The sequence below is a fragment of the Scomber japonicus genome, chromosome 10, assembly GCF_027409825.1.
Source record: "Scomber japonicus isolate fScoJap1 chromosome 10, fScoJap1.pri, whole genome shotgun sequence".
In the NCBI taxonomy this organism is placed as follows: domain Eukaryota; kingdom Metazoa; phylum Chordata; class Actinopteri; order Scombriformes; family Scombridae; genus Scomber; species Scomber japonicus.
The window spans coordinates 19,042,616-19,070,307 of record NC_070587.1 but is presented as its reverse complement, the minus strand read 5'-3'; the positions used below and the strand labels follow the sequence as shown (position 1 = coordinate 19,070,307).

At 39.9% G+C, this 27,692-nt stretch overlaps 4 protein-coding genes across 4 annotated transcripts; 2 read left to right on the top strand and 2 right to left on the bottom strand.

Annotated features, from left to right (window-relative positions):
- Positions 1–561: 561 nt before the first annotated feature.
- On the top strand, positions 562–9,238 carry tbc1d31 (TBC1 domain family, member 31). The gene is made up of 23 exons (XM_053326784.1): positions 562–1,046; positions 2,072–2,212; positions 2,457–2,572; positions 2,858–3,036; positions 3,227–3,378; positions 3,491–3,650; positions 3,750–3,950; positions 4,058–4,222; positions 4,365–4,444; positions 4,570–4,716; positions 4,831–4,964; positions 5,060–5,193; positions 5,318–5,497; positions 5,592–5,824; positions 5,933–6,005; positions 6,092–6,171; positions 6,284–6,419; positions 6,866–6,958; positions 7,360–7,488; positions 7,638–7,832; positions 8,114–8,183; positions 8,296–8,454; positions 8,834–9,238. Exons 1-23 carry the CDS (start codon positions 976–978, stop codon positions 8,986–8,988), a joined length of 3,183 nt encoding a protein of 1,060 aa, XP_053182759.1. The 5' UTR covers positions 562–975; the 3' UTR covers positions 8,989–9,238.
- Positions 9,239–10,220: 982 nt separating this feature from the next.
- On the top strand, positions 10,221–13,952 carry LOC128366861 (protein FAM83A). Its single transcript, XM_053327629.1, has 7 exons — positions 10,221–10,512; positions 10,608–10,748; positions 10,880–10,998; positions 11,195–11,359; positions 12,578–12,702; positions 12,904–13,550; positions 13,855–13,952. The coding sequence occupies exons 1-7, from the start codon at positions 10,221–10,223 to the stop codon at positions 13,950–13,952; spliced, it is 1,587 nt and encodes a 528-aa protein (XP_053183604.1).
- Positions 13,953–15,046: 1,094 nt separating this feature from the next.
- On the bottom strand, positions 15,047–20,466 carry zgc:101716 (uncharacterized protein LOC492784 homolog). The gene is made up of 8 exons (XM_053327122.1): positions 20,285–20,466; positions 18,779–18,880; positions 17,644–17,787; positions 16,874–16,924; positions 16,594–16,738; positions 16,034–16,160; positions 15,800–15,932; positions 15,047–15,649 (listed from the first exon to the last, which is right to left on the bottom strand). The coding sequence occupies exons 1-8, from the start codon at positions 20,387–20,389 to the stop codon at positions 15,479–15,481; spliced, it is 978 nt and encodes a 325-aa protein (XP_053183097.1). The 5' UTR covers positions 20,390–20,466; the 3' UTR covers positions 15,047–15,478.
- Positions 20,467–21,202: 736 nt separating this feature from the next.
- LOC128366860 (snaclec convulxin subunit beta-like) lies at positions 21,203–22,744 on the bottom strand. The gene is made up of 3 exons (XM_053327628.1): positions 22,683–22,744; positions 22,259–22,404; positions 21,203–21,543 (listed from the first exon to the last, which is right to left on the bottom strand). The coding sequence occupies exons 1-3, from the start codon at positions 22,742–22,744 to the stop codon at positions 21,203–21,205; spliced, it is 549 nt and encodes a 182-aa protein (XP_053183603.1).
- Positions 22,745–27,692: the final 4,948 nt, after the last annotated feature.

Below are 27,692 nucleotides of genomic sequence, written 5' to 3'. Positions count from 1 at the left end.
TAAGTTTATGCCTATATTTTTATATTTTCTTTTTCAATGTAAAGCATATTTAGCTTACTTGTAACAAAATGTGCTGTATAAATAAAATATCTAATAGTATGGACATTTAAGCCTAAATAATGCAGAGATGGACGATTAATAGCTAAGATTATATGTATTCAAACTAATACTTTATGATGTAATAACCAGTGTTGATTGATTTTGACTCAAATTTGTACAATGGCCTGAAGAAAAGGTCACTTCCCATCAACAACAACAATTAACGCTAACTTCTAATTTTACTTTTTACCAGTAGATGCCTTGTACATGTATGTATAAATATGTGGGAGACTTTTATCATGCTCTTAGATTGAAGGAGAATGCCAGAACCGGATGTAGTCGTATTAGTTTACAACGCAATTTGTTCTCTGGATTATTTTAGTACTTCCTGTGAAGAGGCGTACCAATAACATTTAGGTTTATGTTGTATTGAATACTTCATAACCGAAGTATCTTTTCTTTAAAATTACTGTAGTGAAATAATAAAAAATAAAAAATAAAAATGAATGCATTTTTAGTTTACGCACTGGAAGAATTGTTGACGTTCTGAACTACAACTCCCAATATGCATCTCTCTGTTTACCTACTACGTCGACTTTAGGCGTCAAAATAACGACCTCAAAACACTGAAGTTGAACAAAATTGATAACATAATGTGAAACTTTTGGGGGACAATTTCACTTTTCTGATGAACAGTAAACATTTGTGAGCTTTCCTCGACGCTCGTTACATCTTCTGTGTTTTTACATGAAGTTAAATAGACTCAATGTTACCTTTTTTCAAATTTCGCGCTGTTCGCTCCGCCAGCAAAGAGATTAGCTGGCTAGCACTTTAACTAGCACCGCTACTCTAAACCGGCAACGAAATATTACATTGATTAAAGTGCATCGCATTTTAAACTTTTTTATCATCCGAGTTTCCACAAACCTATTTAAAATGGAGGTGACGGACATCGGAAACAAAGAGGAGGGGAAAGTCTGGCATCGAAAACCAGCACCGGGGAAAAGGTAGCAACGTTTGAGTTGATCTGTATTTGCTGCTTCATTAGTTTGTTTTGTGCACCTGATGCTGCAGGGAGGTGTTGCAACATGTCTCTGTGATAGACTTTTAGACCTAAAATAACCTTGCAATGTAGCAAACTGCTTTGCGATTTGAATTGGATTTAGATTAGTCACACTTTCCGAGCTTGTCAGTACTTGTGCATCCAGAGAGCCAGCTGATTTCGACATGTGAAACACTGGCAGGTCATGTAAGAAACTCGGATGCACATTTTATTCAATTTCAGGTACAGGCAGCGCTGTCTACTGGAGGAAAAGGTTAATCAAATTAATTAAAAGTCTGTCCAGGAAAGATAGTTTACCATCAAATGTAGCTAAATGGATAAAATATGAGGCTACTCATACAGTAAAATGAATATGAATTAATATTAACCCACTTAAGAACCAATTGTTTTGCAGTTGGACCAGACCTCTTCAATACAATAATAAAAATAAACAAGATATGATATTTCTTCATCGTGACAGTATTACGTCGTTGTGGTTTTAAAATAGTGGTGGGCAATTTCATCTTCATGCTTCCTTTCAGGAAACAGGAGGTCTCTAAATGGTTTAATGAAAATGAATCATATCCACAGCCTTCACAGCTGCCAAATCTCAAGTTTCTCATTAACATCTCATTTAACATCTATAGATAATGAGACTGACATATTAGCGCTCTTTACTACCATCATCAAAACATATCCTTTATAAATAAATAGTGTTGTTTCCTTCCATAGACTTCATAAGAATTGGTGCCAATGAGGCTGTTGCGGAGGGTCATTCTGGTTGAACGTCTTACAGAGACACTTTTTCCTTTTAATTTGTCATCCATGTGTATCTTTTCATGCATAATTGGGTCAAACGGTTTAGTTACAACACTTAACTGTTCAGCCATTTCTCTCAGGGTCAGTTGTAACCACTAGAGAGCAGCCATGATTCACTCATGTGTGGTTTATTATCTGAGTACAGTATTGTGTGCTGTTTGTCTTTCACAGTGTGTTAGTGACTGTGGTCCGCACTGCTCAGCAGGCCAAGACGGTGCGTTTCCTCCATGTGGCCTTTGACACCACAGGAGATTCCTTCCTTGCTGGCGATCACCATGGCAACATCTATGTCTTTGACATCAGTAGAAACAGGTGATTGGCTCCATGCTACAGCTCAGAAGCCCCAGAATAATTTTGTGGTTTGGGTGTTTGTTTTATCACCTGGATTATTTTGTATATGTATGTTTACATGGGAGCATTTCTATAGATCTTATGGTCATTACTGTGCCCGTATGTTCTGCTATAGTCATTTAAATGTAAATTATTCAGAGCACAAAAAATATCCACACACCTCTAACTTTTTCAATTTTATTCTTTTTTTGTTCTTATTGGACAGATTTCGTCTGGTGCAGAAGACAGGACAGGCCTGCACAGCTCTGGCGTTCAGCCTCCGCAGGACCACAGAGTTCCTTGTGGCTCTGACTGACTACACCATCAAGTGCTTTGACAAAGGTAGTGAATGAATAAAGTTGCTATTTATATGCGTTTTATTTATTTATTTATTGTCTTTTGTTTTATGATGCTTTCTTGTGTAGATCAAATTATACTCCTAACATTATATTCTCTCTTTAAACAACAAACAAAAGTCAGTATTCTCTTTCTTTTGGACACAAAGCAGCTGGTCAGTTTGACGTATAGCCAAGAAAGTGTGTCATTTGCTTCTGTTCATCACTCACCACCACATTAACTGTAACTAAACTTGTTCTCTGCTATTTTCCCTTCTCTTTATTTGCTCAGACACAAAGCAGCTGGTCAGTTGGATGCGTGGTCATGAGGGAGCAGTCTCGTCCATCTCTGTCCACAGCTCAGGCCGCTACGCCATCACCACGTCTTCAGACACAGCTCAGCTATGGGACCTGGACACCTTCCAGAGGAAGAGGAAGCTCAACATCAAGCAGTCTGTCGGCATACAGAGGGTAAAGATGCAAACATGCTGCTTAGCTAGCTGCCAGTTTCATTAAAGAAAAATGTAATTTAGTAAGTTTCATGTAGTTTGTGTAGATGTTTTGGTCAGCTAAGGATTTTTATCAATTAAATTTAAGGTAGCTCTGATTTTGGCTTTGTGCTTCTTTTCATGTTCATGCCACTCTCTTATTTGTGTTGCAGGTGTTTTTTCTGCCTCTCAGTAACACCATCCTCAGCTGTTTCAGCGATGATTCCATCTTTGCCTGGGAGAGTGACACACTGTTCTGCAAATACCAGCTGCCTGTCCCTGACTGTGGACCCAAAATCTCCTACAAGGCTTTTGCTGTTACGCGGTGGGTCTCTTACACCCCAGCCAGTGACTGTATAGAAGTTTAGTGTATTTCTTCATGACTGTGTTTCACAACGTTTTACCAGAGCACTGATGTAACTGTTTTACATTGACAGCAATGGAAAGAGCCTTGCTGCTGGTGGGCGCTCCAACCTGCTGCATCTGTGGTGTCTGGACAGTCAGCAGCTGGTCAGGGTGGTTCAGATGCCCACGCAGGTTCGAACCGTCAGACAGCTGGAATTCCTGGCCGACAGCTTTGACGGAGGAGCCAACCAGGTACACACACAGCAGGACCAGTGGACCTCTGTTTTCCCCTCTGATCTCCTCTGTTCTCTCGCTATGGAATCTCATTTGTTCATGTTCGTTTTTTTGTAGACGCTCGGTGTATTGAGCCAGGACGGCATGATGCGTTTCATCAACATTCACACCTGCAAGCTTCTCTTCCACATTGGTTCCCACGACGACGCCATCACCACAGTGTCAGTCAGCCCCAACGGCCGACACGTCGTGGCCATCATGGATAATGGCAGCATCAATGTGTACAGTGTTCAGAGTCTCACACAGGAGTTAAACAAGGTAACAGTCAATGAAATGATGCACCAGGTGTTAAGCATGTTCTGTATGTGTCCGCATATGAGACATGGTGAATATTAACCTAACATGTAGTTAACTTTCCTCCTCAGCCTCCTCCCTCCCAGGTGGCTGTAGTCTCTGATGCTGAAGCTGATCAACTGTCAAACCTTAAGGTCAAGGTCAAGTCAGAGGCCGTTCAGAGACAAGCAAAAAGCCGGACACAGGTTAAGATACTGAGACCCCCTGCTGGTTCTGGTACAGCTGAGGATAAAGAGGTAGGAGCTACATACAAACACATATGCCGCTGTTCATTTTTTAAGTTCCTACTGGAGTACTTTCTTTTTTCTTTCTTTTATTTAGAATGATGTAAAGTTTTATTTATGCATTATAAAGATGTTTGTGTATTTCCTCTAAAAGAATGAGCTCCCTGCTGGTCTGAATAAGAAGCGACTGGTGGCTCTGCTCAAAGCATTTGGAGAATATCCTGCTAAATACAGGTAAAGATTACTGTCACAAGTGGAGGATTCATGCATTTCGTCTCATGACCCTAACATGTTTGCATGTATTGGTATCTATGTATTTATTTACATGATACATTTGTGTGTGTGTGTGTGTATTGCAGGATGTTTGTGTGGCGTTCCTTGTTGTGTCTACCAGAGAACCACGCAGCATACAGCAGTCTGACAGATAAAGGCCTGCATTCAGCCTACCTCACTCTGCATGATAAGTACCCCATCAAAAGTCACAAGCTGCAGAGGGGGCTGCAGAGGTAATTACACAACCCGCTTTGCCCTTCACAGCTTCAGTACAACATTTCGAGGTTCAATCTGAACACAAATTTTCCAACACATCTGTAATTTAGCACTCCATTCACCCTCCACAGAGTTTTGTCTGCATTAGCTCACTGGGCATCCATTTTTGGAGAAGTGGAGTATCTTCCCCTGGTAGCCTTCCCTTTTGTCAAACTCTTCCAGAACAATCCAATGCTCTGCTTCGAGGTGGTGGTCACAGTTATAGGTACTTTTTCATTTACATCAGTGTGGTAGTGTCATTTTGATATACATTCTAGCAGTAGCTTTATTGACTTAGATATGTTTTATGTTATGTCACAGTGAACTGGTGTCAGCATTGGTTCGAGTACTTCCCCAACCCTCCTCTGAACATCCTGAGTATGGCGGAGAACGTCTTGGCTCACCATGACAAGGAGCTGCTGCAGCACCTAACGGACTGTGGCATTACATCACAGGTAACTACAGCTACATAGAACCTGCAGGTGAAGGGGGGACTAGCGGTTGGACAGGTCGTCCTGGAACTGCAGGCTGACGGCGTTTTGAGTTTACACATTTAATGACTCTGTCTGTCCGTTACAGCTCTATGTGTGGCCCCTGTTGGAGACCTTGTTCTCAGAGGTTTTAACTCGTGATGAGTGGCTCAGGCTCTTTGACAACGTCTTCTCCAACCATCCATCATTCCTGCTCATGGCCTGCGTGGCCTACATCACCTGCTGCCGTGAACCTCTTCTTCTCTGCGCCCAGAAACAGGACTTTGAGGTAACTCTCCTCTTCTTTTCCTACATCTAAAACTAAACAGAGTCAGCCAGAAAACATTCTCTAAAATTCTCATCTCCCCTGTTTCCCTCCTCAGTACTTTTTTCACCATCGTAACAACTTGGACATGGGAGCCATGATAAAAGAAGCGTACAGGCTGATGAGCGGCACCCCAGCTGACATCCATCCCCGGACAATGCTCTCTGACTTCATACCACTGACCAAGGGCCAGTACCCCGTGTTCAACCACTACCCAGAATTCATAGTGGAGTATCAGAGCCGGGAGAGGGAGAAGATACGGCTGCAGGAGATGGAGTACCTCCGCGAGAGGTGAGGCTACAGATGGTTACAATAGCAGAAACAAATGTTATTTAACCACAATTCATGTTAGATAGCACAACTGAGAGATTAAAGTCTGTGCGTGCATCGTCTCATCAGGCAGGAGGTGTCAGCGATGCGTGCAGATTTTGTGCGTCGCCAAGCTGAAGAGGAGGCCTACTACACACAACAGGTAAAAATGATTTTTGAGATGCCACCTAAATGTAAAACCCAGTGTTTGCATTTCTTCCTCACGTTACTACTTTGATTTGAATGCAGGATCTTCTGCAAAAGGCAGAGGAGCAGCGCAGAAACATCCTGGCACAAGAAGAAGAAAAACTAACACAACAGAGGAAAAAGTACAAACAGAATACACACACACGCACACATCCGCAGTTTAAGTCATAAGTGTTAAATAAAACATTTTAAAATAATGATGGGATTTATTAGAATTGGTGCTCTGTCCTGCAGGTTGGCAGCCATGAAGAGGGAGCTGAAGGTGAAGGAGTTACAGCTGCTAGATGCAACTAGAAGACGTTTCCTCAAACACCAGCAGGACCTGAAAGCCTCGCAGATACAAAGACTAGACCAGGAGATCGGTAGAAAGGTGACGACAGCATTCCTCACGGCTCATATACAACATGTATATTATAGCTTGTTCTTTTATTTATGAGTAGAGCTAAACATACAATTAATGCACCAAGTCACACAATCCAGTTCTCGTTCCATGCAAAAACTAGGTCAAATGATGTGGATGTTTTCCAGTGTTACAGTTTTTTAAATTACATAATTACCCCCAGGTAGTGTTTCCTTGTTGAGCTTTGATGGAGGTATGGACAGTTACTTTGAATATATTAGTTGTCTAACTAGTTCATTCATAACAGTTCTTAGTATTTAAAACATTTAACTGTGTTTTTGGGACACAGTCATAATAAATCAGTAGTAATCATCAGTGATATTATTAAAATCACAATATTAGGTTGATCATGTTAGAGAACAGGGCTGTTATCTGTTTTTTTTCTTGGGCATAATAACTGTCATGTTCTGCTGCAGATGAATCTCTGTGAGCAAGAAACAGCCACAGCAGTCCAAGATCTGGAAGTCAGACAGATGGAGCTGGAGGTTCAGAGGAGGCGACTTGAACAGGTAACACACACCTTGTATTCAGCCTTCACTCCTCTCTTGCAGCCTTCACTTTTAGTTCCCTCTCTTCCTCTTTTTTATGTAATTGAAAGCTTTAAAAGTTACCCCTGTTTCCTGTTTTTTACCAGACATTAGATAAACATATGACAGTAATCACAGATCAGTTGGTCATCTTTAGAGCTTTTTCACTCAATATTAAAACTGACACTTTTGGTCATAAGCAATTAAAACAGAGACATAACCACAGTATTAAAATGATTGTTTAAATATACATAAAACATGTTAAGTTAATGCAATAACCACTTAAAGATTGTTGCAATGTCTTCCTGCTGATATTATCGCTTTATTCCTTTAACATGTGTATGTACATTCTTCTTCTACTTGTTTTTTCTTGTTTCCTTCAGAACCTGTTGAAGGAGCAGGAGCGCATGGGACGAGAGGTTGAAGAAGAAGTGGACTTGAGGATGAGGAAGGCAGAGAGAGAGGAGAAGAGCTACACAGAGCAGCTGCACAGCGTTCAGGCAAACATGCAGGTCCGAGTGAAAATCAACCAACAGCGCACTGAGAAGAGCCAATGTTATAATTTTGGCATATGTTGGCAACCTTAACTCGACGCACTTTATCGTTTCTATATTTACACGAAACTATCAAAGCCACTCTTTCTCTCCACACACTCAAACAGGCCCTTGAGGAGTCCCTGGCGGAGGCGTGCCAGCTGGGCTTGGAGTCGGACTGGCAGAGAGAGGTGGCAGAGCGCCTGCGGCAGGTCGACGCCGAGCAGGAGAGGAAAAGGGAGAGACTGGCAGAGCTTCACAGGCAGACCCTGGCAGAGGAGGAGAGACTGGCTGACACTGTGAGAGATGTGGCTGGATGGAAGGTGAGAACAACGAAAGAGTGCCAACAAATCAATTTTACAGGATGCGTTGGCTTCACTCTTACATGTACAATCACTACAGTATGACATCAGTAGCACAAAATAGTTCGATTTGTTTTATTCATTAAGAAAGCATATCTGATCCGTGTGTGTGTGTGTGTGTGTGTGTGTGTGTGTGTGTGTGTGTGTGTGTGTGTGTGTGTGTGTGTGTGTGTGTGTGTGTGTGTGTGTGTGTGTGTGTGTGTGTGTGTGTGTGTGTGTGTGTGTGTGTCTTTGTGCTGCAGTGGGATGAAGTGATGAGTACGAGGGCCCAATTACAGGAGCAGCGTCTGCCAAGGTGTTCAGCAGACACAGGTATTACTACACACACACACACACACACACACACATCAGTTTTGTTTGTGGCTTGTGAGCTGATCTGTTATCCAAACATGGATGGACTGTAACAGCGTTTGTTTTGTGTCAGACGGCCAGAGACAGACTATAGGACTTCCTCAGAGACAAAATGCCAACACTGCTGTTGATGTTGGAAGCACGGCTGCCTGTCCAGCAGTCAAATCCAATGCTGGCACCAACATGTTGTGTCTGAACAGCAGATCACCCTCAGAGAGCACCTCCACCAACTGTAAGTTACTGAAAATATTACTTCCCCTGAGGCAAAATAACAACCTCTGGCTCCTCTCCTCTTTTGTTCCTTATTTAAAGACGGGCTCTGTCTGACGGGTTTCTGTCTGTGGAAATGACATTTGTTTTTGTTGACCAAACAAATGGAAATTATGCAAAATTGGTGTCATCTGTGGTGGTGGTGGTGGTGGTGTGACAAAAAATGTCAGTAGAGAAAGATAAAGATCAGTTGGAAAAAACGCAAAGTGAATATGTGGATATAGCAAGATTCTTCCACTCTTTCTAGAAAGTCAAACAAAAAAAATATGAGGATTAGGATTATTAAGTTTTTATATTAATAATGTTCCTGTTTTGTCCTTCTCCCTCTCGTCTCCTGTCAGTCTCTCTGGACCGAGGCCGCGCCCAGCTGGACAGCAGCGAGAGAGAACTGCTGAGGGAAGTCCGAGAGCTGAGACAGAAGCTGGCAGCCAGAGCCAGAGAGGGCAGCTCTGCCTCCTCGCAGTCTGTCCACACACTGTCCTCTGTCTCCCAGTGACCACAAACTGCTCCGCGTCCGCAATGTGTCACTCAACATATTCTTTGTCTCGAGCAAACTAGAACAACAGGAAAGATGACGCGTCTTATCTAGCGGCTGTTATCTCATGAAAACATATATATTGGATGGTTTCATTGGGATTTATCTGGACTTTTTTTTTGCTCCATTTTGAATTTTGTAATGAATTTTAATGACTTGTCTTATTTATAAAACCTGTTTTAGATTAAATGTTTTTAAAAATGATTTGAAAGCTGCCATATCATTGTGTTTTTTTAAATTAGCCGAATGTACTTGAAAGAACTGAATGCAAATATATTTGTGTGCAGGAAATGAGCTCCTACTGTCATTTCATGTATAAAAAAAGCATGAAATTGCTGGTGTAGATCAGATGAATCAAGTTTTGGATTGAACATTTTGGTGGGTTTATTTCAGGGCGCTTGGGTTGTGTTTCTGCTTGTATGAGACAGTTTGAATAATATGCATGTGTGAAAGAGTCACAGATCAGGTTAGATGGAATCTTGAAGTCCAGATGTCAAAGTGTGATGACTATAAAAACTGATTAGGATTGATATGCATCTGCTCCTCTGCTTTACATGAATGTGCCAAGAACTTTCTGTCTCTGAACAGTTTCGGGTCCACTAAGCATCCAGGTGTGATTAGACATGATCTGAAATGACAGCTATGCACATATCTGTCACTCATTCATTTCTTTCCCTCCACCCATCATTCATCAGTGCTAACCTGCCTGGAATCCACCTGTCTTAGGTGTCTGGAGGACATATTTTGTTTAATCATTGCTGACCTGATTATTAACAAATAAAAACACCAAACTTCATGCCTAAAAGAAACAGAGAAATATCTTGAGGCTTTTGTTTTTCACTGAGTAACATTTACTTCACACCCTCTGCTCTCATCTGCCAACACGCCTTCATTTACTGCTGCTGTCACCTGTCATCATGTCTTATCATGCCTTGCCTTAAGCTTGGGCGGGTCCCGTGTTCTCTTTACTGTGTTTACTACTCTGTTATCACCTGCACTTCTGTCTTGGAGAATTATTCCGTTCAGGCTTTGAGGAGCAGGCACAGCTGCATCATCGCACAGCTGCTGGTGTTTTATGGTTTCACTTATTCCCTGCTAAATTATGGGTGCGCAAGATTCCAGATTGAGGCATTTTAACATCTTCCACTAACTGAACTGCAGAAAACAAGACTTGGATTTTGAATTCAGCTGCCATGGATGCCAGCAGTGTTTCTTCAGTGTGGTACAGGACGCCAAAACGTGCAGGAAAGCTAAGGCAACGGATTCAAGACCTCCGCATCCCGTCCCCCTCTTACAATGAGTTTGTGGCCAGCAGACCCTCGTTGGATCTGAGCCACAATGAGAGTGCTCGGCTGGCGGCGGACTGTCTGCTCAACCAGGGCTTAGAGGGATACCAAGAGATGTTAAACATAGAGGGAGAGGTGGACTTTCTGTCAAATGCAGAGAAAAATTACATCAAGGAGAATGTGAGGGATGCAAACACAGGTACAGGTTGGTCTTTGCATTTTTATAACTTTCTTCTTTTTTGTCCTGTTATTTCCAGCATCATAAAGTATTTTTTAAATGATTGTTTTACACAGTTGATTCTGGTCCATCTGATGATGATGATGAGACAGAGTTGCAAAGCTCACATGCTGACTCCAAGTCGCCCACACGACGCCCTGTAGTGTCCACGAACAGTGATACTACTGTGGCTGCCTTGGAGCTGCCTGGAGTGAAAGGTATCCCAGAAGCATGATACTACTCTGATACAAATAAAGTACAGACAACTCAATATAGCTTCTTTTTTTTTTGGGGGGGGGGGTATTTTTTGGCAAATCAGAATTTCAACAAATATTTTGACCCTCTCCAGATGTGAAGTGGGGTGATCCAATCCAGGACAGGCCCACCCTCAAGGTTTTTTTCCAGTGTGACAGCAAGGGAGCCGGCATGAAAGATGTGGTGAGGGGGTTCATCAGAAAGGCTAAAACGGTATGTTGGGGTGCCATCACATTAAATGGAAAAAACAACAACATGCTATCCATTTTGGGGGAATATGAAAAATGTCAATATTTAATTTTGTGTGCTAAAAAGGTCAGATGCACAGTGAGTGGTATCTGTCTGTGCACATGATTGATGGCTTTAGTGATCTGTCACCATGCGTGTGTGTGTGTGTGTGTGTGTATAGATCCTGCTCATAGTGATGGACAACTTCAGCGATGTGGAGTTGCTGTGTGATCTTCTGGAGGCGAGCAGGAGGAACGTGTCCGTTCATCTGCTGCTGGATCATCTCAACCTGAGCGTGTTTGTCAGCATGTGGCAGGAGATCAAACTCAACAGCAAGAACTTCCCTGTGAGTGTACCCGTCTTCCTGTCTCACCGCCTACCTGTCTGAATTCTGTTCTATTATTGATATTATTTACATACCATTCAAATCCTTACTGAGCTATAAAATAAAAAAGGTCAAACCTGAGATTTGGGTTTTTTTTAAAGAAAAGTCTAATGTTTGCTGCTTTTATAAAACCTGCTGCATCATTATTAATTTAATTAGTGTCTTATTTCTGTTACCATCAACCATAAATCAAACGACAGTTGGACCCCTGCAGCAGCACACAGCACAGATGTCTGGCTGCCTGCCAAATGCTAACAGTAGACTCACAGAGAGCATGGAGTGCACCTTGGGCAAACTGTGCACGAGAGCAAAAGCAGGCTTTATGCACAAGCCTACAAGTGTGTGAAAAAGCAGGAGACTTCTGGAGAGTCAGTCAGGACCAAATCTGAATCTTAATACTACTAAATTATGCATTGTACAGCAGGAGACGTGTGTCAGTAGCTCATTGGTCCATCTGGGGGTTCTTGAATAATGGGATTGGGAATCAGGATCTAAATGTGTCACTGGACAATTCAATGTACAGTAAGCGTGTGTTTCTTATGATCCGCTACAGTAGAAAATCATAATAAAGTGCTACGTTAAATCCTTTTTTTAATTTAATTTGCTACTGCAGGGATTAGATTTTTAAAGACTTCATGGCTTCATAGTTTTTCAAGTCTGTCTTAAAACAAATATCATGAAGCCGAATGAACACTGGAACAGGTTTTTCTTGCTGTTATCATTCCTCCTGTTCATGCTGACCATTAAATGATCCCTTCATAATGCACTTACAATGTAAGTGATGGAGGACAAAATCCACAGTCCTGCTTCTGTGCACAAATGTATGTAAAGGTTGATCTGAATCTAATATGAAGCTTCAAACATCCAAATGAGTCAAATCAAGTAGATATCTTTCAATATTAGTCCCTCTTTTTGTAACTATACTATACCACAGCACTGTCTGATCAAACACAAAGAGGGAGTTTGATGCTTTAAAGACTGTAAATGTGTCAGATATCCACTTCATATGACTAACTCAGACTGCTGAAGCCTCATATAAGCTTCACATCTACTTTTAAATGACTGGACACATTGTATTTTTTCATGCCTACTTATTGACCCTTTTTCAGACAGATATTTCTACTGTGTCCTGAAGTGCAACTCATTCAATCTTGTGTGTGTGTGTGTGATTGTGTGTAGAAGCTGTCAGTTCGCAGTGTTGATGGACAGACTTACTGTGCCAAGACAGGCAGGAAGCTGACTGGTCAAATTGCTGAGAGTTTTATCATCACTGACTGGACTGAGGTGCTGACTGGCTCATACAGGTACAGTACACACACACACACTGTTTGTGCACACAGAAATACCTCATTTCGGAGGTGGTTTTTCTAAGTACATGGGATTAATATGCAAAAATTGTATATTTCTATTTGCATGCGTTGTCTGCTTTCTTTGATTACCAGGTCTCAGTAGCCCCCTAATGTGTGTGTTTGTATGGGTGTGTTTGTATGGGTGTGTGTCCTCAGTTTCTCCTGGCTGTCCTGGCAGGTCCATCGGAGTATTGCTGTTCTTTTAAAGGGTGGCACAGTCATACCTTTCCATGAGGAATTCCAAAGGCTCTACCGCAGCTCCAAACCTGTCCCCGTCTTCATTACTTCCCCTCTTTTCACCACATCAAATGACAGCGTCAGTCAGCTGAAATCAAGCCAGAACAAAACAGTTTACTGCAGTCAGCCTGAAGATGTTCAAAACACTCAGACAAAAGCGCAAATGCTTGCAGATGTCCCAAGTAGTGGATTATCTAATCCCAATGCAGAATTTGAGAGCAGCACCAGTAAAACACATCCTCTGCACATGGCAGATACACAAACGGAGGCAAAACCTTTTACACAAACCCAAATCCAAACACAGCTGTGCCCAAAAACTGTGGCTCAAGCAGGAATGACGCAGAGTGTTTCTATGGAAAAAGCTAAGCATACAGCAGGAGCTGTCTTTAACCAACATGATGCAAAAACAAACATGGAATCTGTACAGAAGAATGACAACCAGACACAAGCTCAGGCTCAAAACAAGATCCACAGTCACTCAAACCTTCTCAGTCACACTGACAACTCACACATTCAACCTCAGCTCACTGGTCGCACCACCACCACCACCACTACCACCAACACAGGTGAAAAAGCTGCAGAGCTTCAAGAGTCAAACACTATGGGCTCCCTGACACATGCACAGCATAACACTGGCCATTATCAATCCCCTTTCAATGTTGATCACCATAATGTTGGTACTGAAGCACTTTTCCTTCAACAAAGAAATATACACTGGATGACACAACCTACAGGGATCATTACAGGTTTAAACGCACAAAGAGGACAATGGAGCTACCCATTAAACTTAATGCAAAAGGGGGACTTTGTAGCCCATCCAAGAGGCCACACATCTGGGTTAGAAACCCAAGTTTTATCTTTTGGAACCAGGAGGCAAGACCAGCCACAGTGGCACCGCCAGGCCCCCCTTCAGTTACACCCAACCACAGAGTCTCCAGGGTTCTTACCAGCTACAGGAACAAAGCTGAACCTAAACTGGATTTACACTGAAAGACCCAGACACATAGTTCGACAGAGCTCATTCAGCGGCACCTATGGGATTGGACAGGAGAAAGGTGGACAACTGGGCTGGAGATCATTTCACAGCAGGACGGCATCATTAGTGAGGAGCAAGAGTATGACAGAGTGACTGACACACAGCAGACCTGAACCAAACATAACCAATATCCAGACTGTGGACAAGCAGATTTTACATGTGGTGGTATCATCTTAATTAACAGTCAGGTTTGTGGTTCAAAACCTGGAGCAACTTTAGACTTTCATTAATAATGTTGATTTTAAAATGTAATATTTCAACTGAACAGTCAAATAATTTTTTAAAGTCTTTGCTGCATATGCTCACTGTTTTTTTTTATCAGTTATTCGTCTGATTAGACCTCTGCTCAGGTTGGAGTTACAGTATCTGATCTCTATACAAACTCTAACAAAATTAGAAGGTGTCATTGTCCCGTCATGACAGATACAACAGAACTAACAGAGAAGAAGCACAGTCTGTAAACACCCATAGTCCTGATGAGGTCTAATCAGGCAATTAAGTGAAAATGAAATGTAGGTGTATAAAGTGAATCCAGTACATTTGTTCAATATTCTGCTATGTAACCCAAAAACACCTGACTATTGTTCGGTTACAGTGAATATTTTATTTTAGAACAAAAATGTCAAACTATTAAGAGTGGAGTACCAGCTGTGAAATGTGAGAACAGTTAATAATGAAGGCGGACTGCTTTCTGAACTGTGAAGATAAATATGCAAATGAGAAGTGACTGCATCTAAAACTATACTTTCACAGCAGTCACTCAAACTTGTCATATTAGGAGAAACACAGCTGGAACTAAAAGCCTTACTGTTAGATTTAGTGTGTGCTAGTAACCCAATTTGCACAATAGCAAGGACCTGACACTGGTATAATAAATGGGATGCAGCCATTATTAACATTATAATTTATACCAGGTATCTCCCTGTTCTAACATGTCAAACAAATATCTGCTGTGAAACAACACATGAACTTCAAAATCAAACAAATGTAAAAACAAAATATGTTTTATTAAAAGATATGAAACATGTTATGGCACAAGTTACATTTGAGGAGAATATTAAAGAGTTGAAAATGTCTGACTTTGTCTCCTTTTGTGTCCTTTGTCAATGCAGAGTAGGATCACTGCCATCAATTATATACCAAGGTGACACATTCAGTGCTTGGTGCTGTGGGATTGACCCCCAGTGTGCAGCTCTCACTGTGCTTCACATAAAGGAACACACATACAAAATATGTGATATGTTTTGGGGAACGATGTGTGACGTGTAACTATGAAATGGCTCTTCAGTAAATGCAGTTCTTGTTCCCTGATTTTACAACAGAATGTCACTAGTTGGTACTTTATAGGGAGTGGTGTCTTTGGAGTTGGATCTGGTTTGTCACTGTGTGTTTCTCTCCTCTTAGATGGATGTACAGTGATTTTTTTCCCGCCAGCTGTAAACAGTTAACACCAGAGCGTCAGGACTTTGTGTCTGTCTGATGTGAACGTCCATCAGTCTCTAGCACTCCAGTCAGTAAGACCTTGTTCCACCAGCGCTCTCTGAAGCTCTGCACACACACGCTGCCCAAACTCTCCCCGTCCTGGTAGTCCTCCCTCATCTTCTCTGGGATCAGGTCCTCTGACATCACCTGGGAGGTGAAACAAAAAAATCAGGCATATTGAAAAGTGTGATTCTGTGTAAATACTATCCGTAGTCTCAGCCCCTCACCTTCGCCTACCTCAAAACGTTTTACCTTTTAGATAACATTCTTACACAAAAGCAGGAGCTCTTGGCTTACCTCAGTGATGGCCTGCAGAGTTGTTTCTTTGGGATTTAACCACTGTAACGCCTCTTCTGTTGTTTGGAGGGCGCTTTCACTGCGCTGCAGCACAAAGGAGGATTGCTGCTGCCGAAGGATTCTCAACAAGAGTCTAAAGACAGAAATACAAGACAAGGAGACATGACATGTTGTCTTACAGACAACAAACAACACATCAGATCTGAGAGTGCTCTTCTCCTTTGTGAGCTGTACCTCGTCCTGATGAAGCACATGCAGGCCTTCAGCCAGATCCTGTCCTCATCTAGCTCCACCTGTTGCTCCACAATCTCTCCATCCTTCTGCTCTCCTGCTGGCTCACACTTCTGTGGAGAAGAGGATCCTAGTAAAGGTAAATAAAGGAGATCACGTTATGAGGATAAGTCAATCACATTTACAGCCTACGTCTTCATTGATAGATCATCAGTGATAGATCGTCAGTCTATACAGAAAGTTCAGACCCTTTAAAGTTTTCCACATTTTGTTATGCTTCAGATTTTTTGTCAGTGTCAATTAGGCACAAGACTCCAATCAAGTTGTAGAAATGTCCAAAAGAGCACTGATACAAGTAAGATGCAACAGAGCTCAACTGTGAGTGTCATAACAATTAACAAAACACTCCAAAAACCTGTTTTTGCTTTGTCATTAAGGAGTACTGTGAGTAGACCGATGGGATAGAAATTAATTGAATCCAGTCTGAAACACAACAAAATGAGGAAAACTTAAAAGGGTCTGAAAACTTTATTAAATGTGACAGGAAGTGAACTCCATCCTACCTGTGGCTCTGTCGCTCTCTAGCAGCTGCAGACAGGTTTGCCCCAGGGTGCACCAGTGCCAGGGGTTAAAGGGCAGCAGGCTGCACAGCTGCTGCAGGGAAGACATCTTTGATCCTACGTCTCTGAAATTCTGGTAGATGCTGACCTTTAATAAAAAAAAATATATGTTGCATATAATCAATAAAGCTCCCTTTGCATTGGTTGTCAAGTTATTTAAATATAGATGTAGCACAGTCAACAAAAGTGGTAAAAATGTGTGTGTGTTCTACTCAGTGTTTACCTTGAGCAGCAGGAGGCCCGTCAGGTGGCAGGTGTTGGACGCTTCTTTGCTCTGGAGAGACAGAGACACAACATAGAGAAACAGTACATAAGACATGTCAACTCTCATTTTATCAAAGCTATGGTTTTATTTCATAGATTAATTTGAAGTCTTCCAGAGTGGTGTGTTCATGTGCTGTAGGGAAAAATCTAGCTTCTAAGACGTAAGAGGCGACCGCCCGTGTGGACTGCGTTCACGAGCTGAAACGTGGACTCTGCTGCTGCTCGGTCGAAACTTTCACATAGTTTCAAGCCTCAACACACTGATTTTCACACCATGAAAGGAGAATGAAAACCAACCAAAGGTCAAGATACTAAATGTTTAAGACACTGGTACACTTAAAGAAATGTCAACAGTGATGTTAAGTTTATGGCATTTTGTTTTTGTTAAACGTTATTTCTTATAACACACTTTTCTTTTGTTAAGGCAATATAATAATAATAATAAAATGAAAAAGGAATCTAACTTAAGTACATACTAAATGAAATCTGCACTTTGGTGGTCTTTAATTGTTACAAGATGGGAAATGTAGATCAGGATTAAATCTTTTGTTGATCATGGCTGCAGTAACTATTTATCAAGTACAACAAATTTAAGGTATTTTGTTACCATTCACTGATGTTTTTAGCAATCAGTGTATCCAAATGCTTTTACACTGACTGCAGGTTGTTCTAGGTACAGTCACATGTGTTGGACACTGTTCAGCATGGAAAAACCCACAGAAGAATTACCAGTATGTCAGCCAACTCAAGCGCCTGCTCTGTCTGTCCCAGTTTGGTGTAGCATCGAGCCATTCCCTCCAGCACATCTCTTCTGATGGTCAGGTTGTTGTCAGCGATCAACTCCAGGCAGCTGCTGTACGCATCCAGGGCTTCCTATACCACACATACATACCACCAGGATAGAAAATAAAGCCTTAAAAAAACCCAAAAACTTCCGACTTCCGATGTGAAATAGTTAAATGTGATTCCTGAGACATTTCAATGCTGTCAGGAAATGTCTCAGTGACACACACTGCTGGCTATAATAAATAAATGACAAAGGAGAGTAATAACTCTCCATGTCATAAGCAGTGTTGGAGAGTAACTAGTTAAATGTAACGGCATTACATAATTTAAATACAAAATAAATGTAACTATAATCAGTTACAGTTAGTGAGAAACAAATGTGTCATTAAATTACAGTTACTTGTAAGTGTTGATGATCAGAAAGGGGGTGACATCTGAAGTCAGACCTTTAAGATTTTGCTCAGGAGGGTTTTCCCCTTATTTTTAAATGTTGAACATGACTTTTGACTTTTTTCATTAAATATCTTTATTTTATATTCCAACATCTGCATGAACTAATGAATACATTTTCAAATGAGAGATAAGTCTTGCTTCATAAGAAATGATCTCCCTTATAATCATGTCAGTATCCATAAAAAACACCTGGACTTAGATTTTGGTGCTTAATGGGTACACTTACCCAAACAGCTGAAAACAATCAACATTACATTGGTTAAGTAACTGAAATAGTTACATTGATTCTTACAATTTGGATAGGGTAACTAGTATTACATTTCTAAAGTAACCTTCCCAGCCCTATAAGTAATGGCAACCCAAATAAAAAGTGGTCAATACGTGACAGAAACTGACAGACAGTTGTAAAGTGTTGATGTGGCTGTGAGAACGAGTCAGTGCTGTTTGGTGTTATCTCCACAGCAGCTCTACAGAAACATTCAAATAGTGTTTATATCTCTCGCTGCTACTCTTTTGCATATCAGCCTCCACAAAATGTAAATGCAACTTCACCTGTCCTTTGTAAACATTACTGGGCCACATTTTTAAATGTGTGATGATGAATAGAAATGTTATGTTATGTTACCTGGTATTTGCCCTGCCTCAAAGCCAAGTCACCTCTGAACTTGTAGACTTTCTGCTTCTCCAGAGAATCATCCGTATCGAGAGCAGCACTCTCACAAAACCACTGAAAAGAGAGAGAGAGAGAAATAGAATACCGGATACTCAGTCACATCTACATTCATGAGCACTTTATTAGGAACACATGTGTTATCTAATATAGTCCAATACAAGAGCTCTGCCATCAATTCTACTTTCACGAAGATAATACACTTTCAGTTTTCGTTGACATTATCAGAAAGGTGATAAATCTATTTTTTACGATTGTTATTGAAGTCATAGTGGGAGGTTTCATGTATGAATCATGTATGTTTCATGTTAATGGGGTGGTTAGGAACACTGCAATATAATGTATTCCAGTATAAGGCCCAATACTGGATTTTTGGGGCTGATGCCTATATGGATAGTAGGGAATAGAAACATTTTGTATAGATATATCAGCCAATAATCTTATATATACAGAATATGTACATAAATACACTTTTTTCCCCGAATGTGGTTACCAAAGATATGTAATGTGATATTTTACAGTTTAAGAATAAACTTAATTTTTATAAAAATGACATTAGTGCTATGAAACAGTAAACTTCACTGGGAGTTTAATATGTATACATAAACACTGGATAATGAAAAAGGATTAAATATACATCAAATGCTGCCTCTAAATCTAAAGAATGGGTACATATTGGATGGTATAAACATAGATACCAATATATCTATGATAGGCCAATATCAGCCGATAATGACCACTATATCTGTCAGGCTCTACTCCGGTACACCAGCACTATCCACTACAGCTTCAATAATAAACATAAAGTAGGATTATCACTTTTCTGACAATATCAACAAAACCGAAAATGTATAAGGTTGGTAAAAAATGACAAATTGATGGCAGAGCTGTTGTATTAGATTGCACAGATGTTCCTAATAAAGTGATCAGTGAGTGTAGTAAGTAGTAAATGTTGTAAAGCAGTATTCAAGTTCTGTTTCACTGAAACTAGAAGCAAACACATTACTTATCCTGCAAATATCACTGACTTAAAATGCAGCCAAAACATGTATTTGGATTTAATCAATATGATATTGGATATAGCAATATGATACCAAATGGATATTGTGATGAGACTAGATAGAGATTGCATATTGTGATATGATTATAAATGTTGTCTTACCAAACTGTTGTAACTGTTCCACATTAATGATGATTGTTTATCAAAAACCTCATTATGGAACAATTTAGTGAAAGAACCAAATAGTCATCTTTACAATATTGATATCACCATATTTGATGCTGCCCTGTTTGTGTAGTTTATTCTTTGGCTACCTCATTCTTCTAGACTTCATGTAAAGTATAACAGTTACTGTATCTATCTTACAGGTTTTGAATTGCCTAATAATTTCCTGGAACTTTCTAGAAAACAGAAAATGATTCCGTCATATCAGTCAGTCAGCTGGTGTTGGATAGACTCACCTGAGGCTCACACACTTTGGCTTTGTAAGAGGACAGAGACACACATACTCGGTCTCTCACCTCCGAAAACACCGAGTCATCAAACGTGCTGCCTAAAATCTCCATCAGAGGCAGAGAAATGCTACTAAATCACACACTGTCACTGTATAAACGTGTCCAACAGGCGTTACGTTATCTCTGCTCATGTGCTGCGGTTGTTTACATCCCGTGGTTGTTGCACAGTCCTGTACTTTAAACGGCACGGCGACTACACCGTGCACTGACTATAGTTCCGGGGCAGAAAGGTTCCGATAAATTAAGACATGAATACATTGTTTAAATAACATCCAACTTTTAATGTAGATATGTCGTTGAAATCACAAACACATACATTGTGAAAGAGCTTTGATAACGCCCCAAACCTTAAAAAACAACCTATAGGCCAACATGAATTATGTTATACCCTCTGCATTCAGACCAAATTTAGTATATACAGTAAAGATAAGATATTCCTTTATTAGTCCCACAATGGAGACATTTTCCAGCAAGTGGACAGTAAAAAAAAACCCAGAAGAGCATCAATAAGAAAGAAGAAAAGAATGATAAATAAGTACAAAAAGAAGGTTCAATCAAATATAGGATACACACTGAGGGTTGCACATTAAAGTGTTAAAGTCCATGATTATATCACAAAAAACAAGCACTAATTTTAGTAACATATAAATATCATATCATGACTTAGAAGTGAAGAATACATAGACACAACTTCAAACATATTACAGAAATGTCACAGAGCTAGAGTGCATTCATGGTCTAACATCCAGAGTGAAAATAGTGTATTAAATATACTGCTGCTGTTAAAGTCGAAGAGTATTTACATCACATTTAACTGGTAAACTGCTGAACTTAGATTAGAGTAGACATTGTCAAATTTGTCTCTTACTTTGCACAGATGAAATTAAACATGTCATTGTCATTCCCAGTGAACCATGTCCCATTTTTGTCCATGACAGCACTCATGCCACAGTCTTCTTTTTTTCCATCTTGAGCCCACTTATCGAATTTTAAGTCATGACCATTGACCCAGAACCAGAAATCCAGGGTGCAAGTGTAGTGAAGGCCCAACCACACAAACTCAGTGTCAGCTTTCTGAGACTCCAGCTTAGCCCAAACCTGGGTTTCATTATCAGTGATGGAAGCCAGGTCCATGTAGTTGTCCCTGCAGTAGTACAGAGCATTTTCCCATGTCATTTTCTTTTTGACCAGCACAAAGGGTGAACCTATTAAAAAAAAAGAAAAAGAAAGAAAAATCAGTGTGAAATGTTTCAGGTGAAATGAAACTGAATAAGTGAACATGTGCAAACTGTGTGTAATCATCTTCCAAAGGGTTCAACAAATGAACTGAGTCATCGGGAAAAAACACGTAATTTCACTGATAATGGCATCATCCTTAATATGTAGACTAAGTCAATTATTCAGCTATTATTCTCTGAGTTTCATAATATGAAACAAAACCCAAATGATGACATGTTATGAAATAGAAAGATTTGTCTGTAATATAAATATGTGAGAAAACATAGGTCCTTGCTACTTGTTGTTCTACAAGCGTATAATAAAATGACTCCATGTCCCATCATTTCTCAATTACAGCTTAGCCTGTCCGTTTCTTTGTAGAACCACCTGACGTTTGTGGAGTGAAATCATTTGAAATTTCAAGTGATTTTGTTATTTCCCTGTGTGGTTTGAATTCCTTCAGCTCTGTGGCCAACACAATCCAGAAAAGTGAGAATCTTTGCCGTGATTAGTTTGTCAATCTCATTTCATGGCAATCAATTTATATTCTTCTGAGCATATAGTTTGAGACATGAATATCAATATGTGTCCACATTTAACTGTAAAGGAGATATTGCAGTAAAGTATTAACTGTTCTGTGACTGTCAGTATTTGACTATATGTGTGCACTGCACTGAAAAGGCAAGAAAAAAATAATTGTACCATGTGGCTTTCCGTAGATCTCCACTTCACACAGAACTACATGTTCTCCTCGTGGATAAGACACATAGACGTATCGCCCCAACACTGCTTCATCACATTCAAAGTAATTCTTCTCGCCTAATTTGAAGTCTTCTATGGTTTTACACCTGGAAGAAAGAAAAACATGGACAGACAGAATGCAGAGAGGGACAGAAAGGACGGGGTGTGTGATATTTGTGGTTTTGTGAGATTACATTTCCAATATACTTGATTTGAAGATGTGGAAGCAAGTTCTAACAACACCTTTGCATTGAAGCTGTGAGTTAGAAATGTGTGCATGAAAATGCACACGCATCATAAATTATGAGTAAAACCTGTCAACACTGGACATGCTGAATATGGAACATGTGAAATAAAGCAATTCAAAATAAAATGAAGGTATTACACGTGAGAGTCACTGCTGCCGGTGTTAGTAGAGTTTCCGATGAGGATCTTAGCATTGTCCATATTAATATTTTCTTGTTCTATGTTGTAGATAGAAATACAGGAAATATTGTAGACAACATCCAGGTCAATCTTCCACCAGGAGTTGGGCTGTGTGTCAGTGTGAGCACAACTTTCCGAATCCCCATCAATAGCTCTATCTGAAGTGTATAGAATTGTATCTTCATCTTCATAGTCTGATGACTGAAAGGTTTGTCTGCCTTTTAAGTTGATCTTGTTTCGTATGCAGGAATCTGTAGATGAAAACAGAAAAATTTTGAAAAACAATTCAATTCAAAATATTATCTCTTACATACTTAGCATAAAAATATATATTTCTGCCTTTGAAAGAGAAATGAAGCTAATGAATATTATAAACATTCTAAAAGCAGTCCTACCTGCTACATCCGAGTGTGCACTTCCTGTGAAATGTGAAAAGACAAAGGATTAAGTAAGCTTTTCTGTTCCCATTCCCATCTTTTTTTATTATTTTATAGTCTGGAAGGATTGGGGTGGGGGGCACTATTGCCCATTCTTTACTGCTTAGTACTGAAGAATGGAAGTAATGATGGATAAATTCAACCCAAAAAAACATTTTATGGGAGAAAAAAAGGAAGAAACCACAGGAAGAGCGATCCGAGGAGGGATCCCTCTTCCAGGAAGGACAGACATGCAAGAGATTTTTGTGTATAGGATAGAACAAGATAGCAATAGTATTGCAGTGTCAGGCAGGGAAAGACGTGCCAATGCATAAAATGATCCACTTACCAAGTAGAGAGATGAATAATAGACTCCACAGCATCTTTACTCCGGAGGGGAAAAAAAGGCAACATCAGTTGGCTAAAGACAAGTTCAAATGTTTTAAACATGGCCACAGGCTAATTGAATGGAGATCAGAAATAAAGAGTTCAATTTCTCTAACATTGCACCAATGTATCATCCTACATAAAAAGAGCAGAATTTGTGAGTCTGTACTGATGTCACTCACCTTGTCAAGCTTTGTCTCTCTCCAAATTGATTTTGATATGATGCCCTCTCGCAGGTACAGCAATGTTTGAACATTTGTATTCAACTATCTTGACCTACAGCCGCCCATATGAAAATACACTGATCCAAAGTGACGTCATCTCCCCTGCTTGCTGCACAAAGTACATAATAGATAAAGCACTTGTAGACTAATATTTGCATCAGTAAACCTAGTCTATTACAATATATCTATGTTTCAACTACAAAGATGATCTATTTACCAGTGTATGAATATTACTGCACATGCAAATATATTTGAATTTCTGCAACATCTTTTTCATCAAGAGGAACTTGTGAGCAGGAACATTTTGTTTTGTATCTAATTGTGTTGAATTCCACTCTGCATCTGCATTCAGCCCAGACTGGTCCATACAACATTTATGTTTTAAAAAAAACACTTGTCATGCTGCTCGCAAGTGCACATCTTGTGACCAAAATTTATTGGGTTTTGTCGTCAAACAAGTATAAAATATAAATCTTTTCTAAATCAAGCTAGAAATCAAGCCAGAGCCTCAACAACAGCTGGGATTTAAATTAACATTGCACAAATTGTCTGCCTCACAGCTGGTAGCTACAAGCTGACGACTGCCGTTGCCACGAAAGGAGTTTCTCCGTAGACACAGTATAACACCAATTTCAACTGTTTTGTTGTATCGTCTCCAGCTTACGAACAGTCCAACCTCTAGTAAGTCAGTTTCATTCACCAGGCGTACCAGCTGATAGTGGATTTTTACAGGGCTGAGATCACAGCTTATTTGAAAAAAACAAACAAACAAACAAACAAACAAACCTGGGACTAAGAAACAGAAACTGTCTTCCACAGAGGGCTGTAAAGGCAGACACCCAGAGTAAAACCACTCAGACAGTTCAGTTTGCAGGTTGAAAGTCAGGGATGACATTTTTATGATGACACAGTAAATATTTGTTGGAGTTTTGAAATGATCGTTTCATCCTTCTCAACTTCATATCTTCAACACTGAACCTCTTATTTAAGGTAGACTCACAACTGGATTGTGTCAGTCTTACCACAGTGTCTACATCCAGGGACCCAACTGTAATGTAATGCAAGAGCTGAGAGACCACTGTCGTCATTCATTGGAACATGTCTGGTAATGTCAATTGTATTAAAGCAGGAACACAGAGAAAGCTGTTCACTTTACAGTCAAAAGCAAAGCACGCCCATAAGAAGCAACAACCTTGGGTTAAAACTGTCAACAGACAAGGATTAGATCAGAAAAACTGGAAAGTGAAAAATTCCACTGTAAATAAAATCACATTGATATATTACAATTCTGACATGGTGTATTTTTTTGCCCAAAAAAAGCTGGCTGCTGTATAGTGAAAACATTTGAATTTCTGGCTGCTGTAAGAAACATTCAACCACTACCTGTCTAAATACAGAGAACAAGTGAGGACTATTGCAGAAGTATAGCGAAGGATACAGATATGACATACAGTATGTGTTAATTATAGGACAGCAGGTAAACTACTCGGGTCACAATGTTAGCGCTTAGCTCTACTGCACAACATTAACTGGGATACATGAAGAGTGTTGGACATAAATTCACAACTCATGGAGCAGACATGGCACTTCAGTGGACGTGGGAAACTATTTACGTCAAAGATGATTATTTAAAACAGAATGGCATTTTTATTCTTATCATTCACCTAATATGGAGCCAATATTAACTTAAAAGGTGGATAAATGATCTTACATTGGCCATAAAATCATTAAAGGGGGTGATCCATGGATTTGGCATTACACTTCCATTAAACTGGGTGGCTTGAGAGACACAGATAAAAAATTGGTTAAAATGTGTGCAGCAGAGGTCGAGATTTCTTGACTTTTGGTGTGTAGTGTAGGTCAAACTCCAAAAACACTGGATCCTACATTTCCCATAATGCAACTGACTATTATCTTTCATTGGACCCCCCCTGCCTTCTAAACATCCACATCACATCTCCAGTTTCTAATGAAGATTCATGGTTACAAATCTGATTAAAAATCTCAAGACTAATCTGAGATGACCCTGATGACATCATCAGGGGCTACAGAAGGCAATAAATAACTGTTTTCATAGGCTGAATTGTACTTCTCATGATGAATTAACTGAACTTTGTGTATAAAATTGGTGGAGTATCCCTTTAAACAACTAAAACTGTTGTTCATAAGGTTGTAAATAATGTGTGACATTGCATGTATGTTTACAAAGCAAATTTGATGTTGAGCCTCAAATATAGACATATTATTGGCAAGGAAAAGTATTTCTAAGGTTGTAGCAGACATTTAGTATTTGCTTTACAATTTCAATGAAGTGCACGTCTTTTCTATTGAGTCCTGATTTTATATATTTTACAACCACACACTGGCTGAATTCTAAAACTGATTCTATTTCAAAAACACTACTCTATAGTACATATTGTATGAGTCTGTGTTGTCAAGAAGCAATCCACTGATGTTTGGACACAGTTGTAAAGACACAGTTTTCATAGATAGAAACATATAAAACCATTCAAAACAGACTGACTATAGTAAAGAAAGAGCACACTGTAAAAGACTGTGGGCTGGATACTTGGGGGCAGGATTAAGCCTAACCTGGGAACTAAAACAAGCTTATTAGGGACAGCCACTTTGTAGCATGTGCTGAAATAAACACATGAAACACCTCAAACCAAATGGTTACAAAGAGGTTCAAAGCAGCTGCCGCAGAATGACTGCAGTTGGTAGTGATAGTGAAGTTCAGAGTAAAGTACTCCGACTAAAATGTCACTCAAAATGGAACTAGCTAAGTTACCCTCTCCAGGGTAAAGGTGACAAGGCTTAAATAAATGAGTCCATGATTTATAACATAATAATACAGGTCCATGGTTGCTGTCACCTTGGTTATGACTACTAACTGGAACTATCAAAGCTACACCAAGAAAACTTGTTTAGCCCAGATTAGGCATCTAGTATACCAACCCACATATTGTATGTACAAAATGAGCAGTTGTTCATCTGTTATTGCATGCAGTATTAGACAAAAGGTAGACCTTAATATCTTTGAATTTGTTATTTTTCATGGCCAGGCACATGTCACTTTACAAAGGCTTCAGCTCTCCTTCAGTTACTATAAACTAGCTTGCTTAGTTAGCTTAAACCTAGCAGACAATATTGTTTTTGAAGATGGTACAGAAACAGTTCTTTTGGGTATCTAAAGGTAACATGTAATGCCGACATGTAATGTGACAAGTGCCTGGTGATAAAATGCAATACAATTCAAAACACCAAGGTTTTCATTTGAGGACTTAGAACAGAAGTTTGAAATGTCAGCTTCAGTAACTAGGTATCTTTTAGCATCAGCGGAAAGCAGAGCTTCAGTCATGCATCAACAACTGGTAAACTGCTGAGCTTAGATTAGAGGAGATATTGTCAAATTTGTCTCTTACTTTGCACAGATGAAATTAAACATGTCATTGTCATTCCCAGTGAACCATGTCCCATTTTTGTCCATGACAGCACTCATGCCACAGTCTTCTTTTTTTCCATCTTGAGCCCACTTATCGAATTTTAAGTCATGACCATTGACCCAGAACCAGAACTCCAGGGTGCAAGTGTAGTGAAGGCCCAACCACACGAACTCAGTGTCAGCTTTCTGAGACTCCAGCTTAGCCCAAACCTGGGCTTCATTATCAGTGATGGAAGCCAGGTCCATGTAGTTGTCCCTGCAGTAGTACAGAGCATTTTCCCATGTCATTTTCTTTTTGACCAGCACAAAGGGTGAACCTATTAAAAAAAAAAAAGAAAAAAAAAAGAAAAAGAAAGAAAAATCAGTGTGAAATGTTTCAGGTGAAATGAAACTGAATAAGTGAACATGTGCAAACTGTGTGTAATCATCTTCCAAAGGGTTCAACAAATGAACTTAGTCATCGGGAAAAAACATGTAATTTCACTGATAATGGCATC